Source organism: Colobus angolensis, unplaced genomic scaffold (assembly GCF_000951035.1).
Source record: "Colobus angolensis palliatus isolate OR3802 unplaced genomic scaffold, Cang.pa_1.0 Scaffold59, whole genome shotgun sequence".
NCBI lineage: Eukaryota > Metazoa > Chordata > Mammalia > Primates > Cercopithecidae > Colobus > Colobus angolensis.
In genome coordinates this window covers 10,274,173-10,280,697 of record NW_012119487.1, presented here as the reverse complement: position 1 = coordinate 10,280,697, position 6,525 = coordinate 10,274,173, and the positions used below count along the sequence as shown (strand labels likewise).

At 58.3% G+C, this 6,525-nt stretch overlaps 1 protein-coding gene across 2 annotated transcripts; it reads left to right on the top strand.

The window, feature by feature from the left end:
• Window positions 1-6: 6 nt before the first annotated feature.
• On the top strand, window positions 7-3,363 carry GFER (growth factor, augmenter of liver regeneration). 2 transcript variants are annotated; one of them, XM_011962424.1, is made up of 3 exons: window positions 7-80; window positions 350-546; window positions 1,466-3,363. In XM_011962424.1, the coding sequence occupies exons 1-3, from the start codon at window positions 63-65 to the stop codon at window positions 1,626-1,628; spliced, it is 378 nt and encodes a 125-aa protein (XP_011817814.1). In that variant the 5' UTR covers window positions 7-62; the 3' UTR covers window positions 1,629-3,363. The 2 variants fall into 2 exon arrangements, with proteins under 2 accessions (XP_011817814.1, XP_011817813.1); XM_011962423.1 differs by having other exon boundaries at window positions 7-546.
• The last annotated feature ends 3,162 nt before the right edge of the window (window positions 3,364-6,525 follow it).

The following is a 6,525-nucleotide window of genomic DNA, read 5'->3' as shown; positions in this document are numbered from 1 at the left end:
CGGTCGCCAAGGACGCCTCCCGGAGGCGGCCGTGCCGGGCCTGCGTGGACTTCAAGACGTGGATGCGGACGCAGCAGAAGGTGCAGATCCCTGCCCGACTTCTCCCAGCCCCGCGCAGCCCCTGCGCCTGCCCCCGCCCAGGTGCCCAGGCAGAGCTCCCCGGGGTTGCCTGTCCCTGAACCTTGCCCCCGGGTAAGCCCGGCCTTACAGCCTTTATCCGCGCGTGGGTTGGATCGTCTGCAGGGCTTTGGCCGGAGTCCAGTGGGCCACCGGCTGGACTGTAGAAGGGGGAGCTCTTGGCGCTTTTGTTCGGAGAATGAACTCACTCTTGGTCGGCCTGCTTCCGCAGCGGGACTCCAAGTTTAGGGAGGACTGCCCGCCGGATCGCGAGGAACTGGGCCGCCACAGCTGGGCTGTTCTCCACACCCTGGCCGCCTACTACCCCGACCTGCCCACTCCAGAACAGCAGCAAGACATGGCCCACTTCATACATTTATTTTCAAAGTTTTACCCCTGTGAGGAGTGTGCTGAAGACCTAAGGAAAAGGTAAGATGTGTTTGCACGCATCAGAGCTTTGCACTGCAGCCTGGGCCTGGGGCTCCTAGCTGACGGTATAGCGGGGAACATAGAGAAACGGATGTAGAGGTGGCAGAAGTTTGCTGAGGAGCAGGGACCTCCAACAGGTGAGGCCTGGGGCCATCTGAGCCTCCTCGTCTTGTCTCAAAAGCCAAACTGTTGGGATCTGCTGCTGAGTACTGCTCCTGCCACAGCCACAGGGCTCCAGGAAGGGTTTCCCTGTATTGTCTGGCACTGAAGGCGGCTCCCCGCAAGTTAGGGAGGACTCCACTTTGCCTGACTTCTAGAGCAGGACTGCTGGTTTTAAAATCTTGGAAATCCACTGCTTTTGCCCCCAAGAGCCACCTCTTCCTCACTGAGGCATCCAAGAGCTAGCACTGGCCCTTGTGGGTGTTTCTAGACCAGATGTCTAGGGCAGAGTTACCATTGTTGCTGTAAGCCTGGGCAGTTAGAATTAAGTCTCTTGCTGAACTGAGGCACCAGGGCCTCCCTCAGGTGCTAAGAAACAAGTCCAGTTTTCAGTTACAAGGCTGTGCCCAGCCCCACCCAGGCCACACTCTGCCTGAGGCCAGAGACGCTGGATGCCGCTTCCTGGGTGTTAGAAGCTTATAAAATTGCCAGGTCTGTGCTGCGACGTCTTGCCTTGAGGCCTCGTTGGAGTTTGCCAAGCTCTCCAGGTGGGTGTTTGAGCAACCCTGGGAGTTCATCACACCCGGAAGCTGCAGGGTCAGCCCTGTTCTGGGAATTCCTCTTCCTCGGGGCATAAGGGCACTCCCAGGTGTAGCTCACAGCAGTGCCCCAGTTGTCCTTCCTTGGGAGCAGACAGGGAACTGGCAGGGGCAGTGGAGCCGCTGCGTCCTCCCATTCTTTACATGCTCTCCCTATGCAGGCTGTGCAGGAACCAGCCAGACACCCGCACTCGGGCATGCTTCACGCAGTGGCTGTGCCACCTGCACAATGAAGTGAACCGCAAGCTGGGCAAGCCTGACTTCGACTGCTCGAAAGTGGATGAGCGCTGGCGCGACGGCTGGAAGGATGGCTCCTGTGACTAGAGGGTGGGCAGCCAGGGCCCATGGGACAGCCAGCCAGGCGCCTATGGAGTGGCCTGGTTGGAGAGGGGCAGGGCACTCATTAAAGTGCATCAGAGCCAGAGCCTGTTGTGTCTCAGTTGGGTGGTCCCCAGGACACTGCCCGTGGGGACCTGCCCTGCCCCTGTTAGGTTTGGAGCAGAAGTGGATGTGCACACAGCAGGCACCCACTGGCCTCCTCCTCAGTGGAGGCCCCAAGGAGCTGCAGCTGAACTGCAGGTGAGGGAGGCAGGAGCAGCCTGGGCTGCCCCTTGGCATTCAGGATGTAGCTTCCTGCCCACCGCATTCCCTGGCGCCTCGCTCCTCACACAGGAAGACAGCAGGCCTGGCTGGGCGTCCCTGTGCCTATCCCTGGAGGCCAGGCCATTGCCTTCCCACTCTGCAGCCAGGGATGCCCCTGCCCCCGATGGCTCTGTGCTGCTCACTTTAGGGGGCTCAGTTCTCCACTCTGCTCAGTCCCTACAGGGAAAGCTCAGGCAGGGTCTTTCTGAGGGTCCGCCAGCCATCCTGCCGTCTCCCTGCCTGGCACATGCCTGCCAGCGTTGGGCCATGCCTGTCCACAGGGATTCGTGGGGCCCACTTCCTCAGAGTCTGAAGCCCAAATGAAACGTTGAAGTGACCGAGGACCTGGCTTCAGTGTGTTTTCTGCTGAGGCTTATCGCAGTGGGCAGGGCGTGTTCCATCCCTGTGTGCCCAGCTGCATTTCCTGCTGGGGTCCTCGCTCCTCAGGAGGAGAGAGAGATCCCGAGGTGAGAGTGAGCTGGGAACAGCAAGGACGCTGATTGGTTGGGGCGGGGAGGCCAGAGTAGCTGATGCAGGGTCCCAGGAGTACAGGGTGGCCAGACAGCACGAGGTCTCCAAGGCCCCGGCAGAGCTGTGGCTTGTACCCCCAGCTCCCCTGACAGGAAGTTCTTGGTGGGTTTGGAGCCAGGGAATGGCATGGAGTGATGTGGCTTTGAAGGGTCCTCTGGCTGCTGAGCTGGGATGAGGCAGGGAAGGGTGGAACAGGAGGACTGGTGAGGAAGCCGGGGCAGTCACCGAGTGACCACTGAGAGGAATACCCACCCCACGGCAGGGGCAGACGCAGGTACATTAAGGGGAGAGCCAGATAACTCATGGGGTGAGGATGGAGTCCCAGGAGACTGCTGGGAGCTGCGGTGTGTGTCGCAGATGGAGAAGGCTGTGAGTGCAGCAAGTTAAGCGGTGACTGAGACCCAGCTTTTGAGCCTCCCCAGCCAGAGCGGCCCAGCAACAGTGTCCTGTGGCCATAAAACTCCAGGGACCTCTATCTGCCAGGAGTCTCAGCCTTTCCCTGGGCGCAGGCCCACCTTGGCATGGCCTCCTCAGGCCTGTGTGGAGGAAGCTGACATGTCCCCACTAGATTGGCCCTTTGGAGCTGCTGGCTTCTGTAGAAGCTGCCCGGAGGGGCCAGGTGGCACAAATGAGAGAGGGGAGATGGGGGGCAGCCAGGAGAGAACGTGTCCCTTCCTCGCCCAGGCACAGCGCTTCTCTCCAGCCTTTCCCAAGGCCTGTGAGTGTCTCAGGAACCAGCTGGTTCTCTGGTAAGGCCGTGTTCAGCTCAGGAACGTACCGCCTGTATCTGCTGTCCCTCCTGCGCCCCCGCCCCCTCCCCACCTTGCCTTTTTCCCCATCTTCCTTAAAGTTTCACTCCTGAATAAAACTTCACTTTGCCTTAGAATCTGTTTTTTTTTTTTTTGTTTCCTTTGTTTTGAGGCAGAGTCTAGCTCTGTCGCCCAGGCTGGAGTGCGGTAGAGCAATCTCAGCTCACTGCAACCTCCATCTCCCGGGTTCAAGCAATTTCTCCTGCCTCAGCCTTCCGAGCAGCTGGGATTACAGGCACCCGCCAGCATGCCCTACTAATTTTTGTGTTTTTAGTAGAGACAGGGTTTCACTGTGTTGGCCAGGCTGGTTTTGAACTCCTGACCTCATGATCCGCCCGCCTCAGCCTCCCAAGATGCTGGGATTACAAGCGTGAGCCACCGCGCCAGGCTGGAGTCTGTTTTTTGGGGGCATCCAGGCCAGTGGAACTCTAGTGCAAGAAAAACACCAGCTCTGGCTTGAGCTGGTGTTCCAGAACTATTGACACGCAGACCAAAGGAGCCAGCCCAGAGGGAGGAGATACCCCAGCAGGATGGTGCCCTGGGCTCCTAAGGCTCACGGGTCACAGAGGAGGGACCTATGAGGTAGGAGGACTACCAGGAGGGAGGAGGACCTCCAAGTGGGTCACAGTGGCTCATGCCTGTAATCCCAGCACTTTGGGAAACCGAGGTGGGCAGATCACTTGTGGTCAGGAGTTCGAGACCAGCCTGGTCAACATGGCGAAACCTCGTCTCTACTAAAAATACAAAAAAAAAATTAGCTGGGCATGGTGGCGCACCTGTAATCCCAGCTACTCCAGTGGCTAAGGCAGGAGAATCGCTTGAGCCCATGAGGCAAAGGTTGCAGTGAGCCAAGATTGCACCACTGCACTCCAGCCTGGGTGACAGAGTGCGACTCTTAAAAAAAAAAAGAATTGAGCTGACAGCAGCATCAGACTTGCCCTTGGGATTGGCATGGAGGTCAGTGTAGGGTCCAGCCCCACAGGGTCGACGGGTTTTTCTCCCCATGTGCAGAGACGAGAGATTGTAGAAATAAAGACACAAGACAGAGAGAAAAGACAGCTGGGCCCGGGGGACCACTACCACCAAGACGTGGAGACCGGCAGTGGCCCCGAATGCCAGGCTGCGCTGGTATTTATTGGATACATGACAAGGGGCAGGGTAAGGAGTGTGAGCCATCTCCAATGATAGGTCAGGTCACGTGGGTCACGTGTCCACTGGACAGGGGGCCCTTCCCTGCCTGGCAGCCGAGGCAAGCAGAGGGAGAGAGAGACAGCTTATGCCATTATTTCCACATATCCGAGACTTTCAGTACTTTCACTAATTTGCTACTGTTAGCTAAAGGCAGAGCCAGGTGTACAGGATGGAACATAAAAGCGGACCAGGAGCGTGACCGCTGAAGCACAGCATCACAGGGCCTCCGGACAACTGCGGGCGGGCCTGAGTGATGTCAGGCCCTCCACAAGAGGTGGAGGATTAGAGGCTTCTCTAAACTCCCCCAGGGAAAAGGCAGACTCCCTTTCCCAGTCTGCTAAGTAGCGGGTGCTTTTCCTTGACACTGAAGCTACCGCTAGACTATGGTCTGTTAGGTCCATTTGGTAACCGGTGTCTTCCCAGACGCTGGCGTTACCGCTAGACCAAGGAGCCCTCTGGTGGCCCTGCCCGGGCATAACAGAAGGCTCACACTCTTGTCTTCTGGTCACTTCTCACCATGTCCCTTCAGCCCCTATCTCTGTATGGCCTGGTTTTTCCTAGAGTATGATTGTAGAGCGAGGATTATTATAATATTGGAATAAAGAGTAATTGCCACAAACTAATGATTAATGATATATATAATCATATCCATGATCTAGATCTAGTCAACTTATTGTATGTATTTGATTAGACTGAAACAGCTCGTGCCCTGAGTCTCTTGCCTCGGCACCTGGGTGGCTTGCCGCCCACAGGTCAGTGGCAACCTCGAGTTTAGGTGCTGGTGGGAGCTGATTCTGCCAGGTCTCAGAGGGAGAGAGAGGAGGGTGTTGCAGGCAGAGGATGGAAAACTGGAGTTTGCTGCTAAAGGAAGCAGTAACATGAGGCAGCGGGAGGGGAGGTGGGTCAACAGTGTTGGGCTTTTTAGGAGAAAGTGCAGCATGTCTGCGTGCTGATGTCAGCGATGAAGTAAAGGAGGAGAATGGATGACACGGAGGGGCAGCCTGTGGGGGATGGGTGAAAGGGGTTGGGGTCGAACGCACAGTGTGATGGACTTGGAACACAGTGAGTAGTCCTCTGGCAACACCTGCTCTGCCCACCTGTGCCCAGCAAGACCGAAGAAAGAGCTCCAGACCAGAATCAATGAGTCCAGGGGGGCTGGGCCAAGCAGCACCATCTGTGCCCCGGGTTGGTGTAGCAGGGACCTGGGTTGCTTATTATCAGAGGATCGGTGGCAACAGTCTCTGCCACTATACAGGTAAAGCGCTTGGCGCTGTAAATGCTCAGTCAGCGCAGACATCTCAGTGCTCTAGACAGAAACCTAGGAGTCGTCTGAACTTCCAGCCTGGTAGGAACATGAGGAGAGGGACCTTGCTGCACCCAGGGCTGGGGTCTGTGGAGGGGACCCAGCAGGAAACAGGGCAGCCAGGCACCACCCCCACCCGACTCCTGGTCTCTGATGCCTCTCCCTGCCCTCCAGTCCACACTAGGTGCTTCAGGTGTGCTGGGGAGAGCCAGGAGTAGGGAGGGCATTGGGAGTGCCAGCACCTGGCCGCGGGCAAGGAGCAGAGACTCGGAAATCAACAGTCCCAATGGCACTGGCCACGGTGCCTCTGCCCCCTCCCTCAGCAGGCGCTCCTGGGGCCGACGCCTGTCTTCCACCAGACCCTCCCCGCCAGAGGCGAAAACCTGCTGAACGAGCAGCTAGAGCACAGTGGGGGGCCATGGGAAAGACCCCAGTTATCCATCTGGTCTTCCTGGGACCAGGGCCAGGGAGCCAGTCCCCTTTCCCGTGGGTTGGAGGAAGATGCTGCAGCCCGTGGGTCTCCTACCCCTTTACTCCCTCACCCAAGGGCCCTTCGCAGAGGAGCGGACTCCTCCTGTCTGTCTTCCCGGCTACAGCAAAGTCTGCGCCCAGCGCCCGCGCCCCACCCAGCCCCATGGGGACCTGGCTGGCGGGTTCCTGAGGATGGCCTCGATCTCGGGACCGGGGCAGGCAGGTGAGGGTGGGGGATGGGAAGCGGGCGCGGCGGAGGGAGAGGAAGGACCCG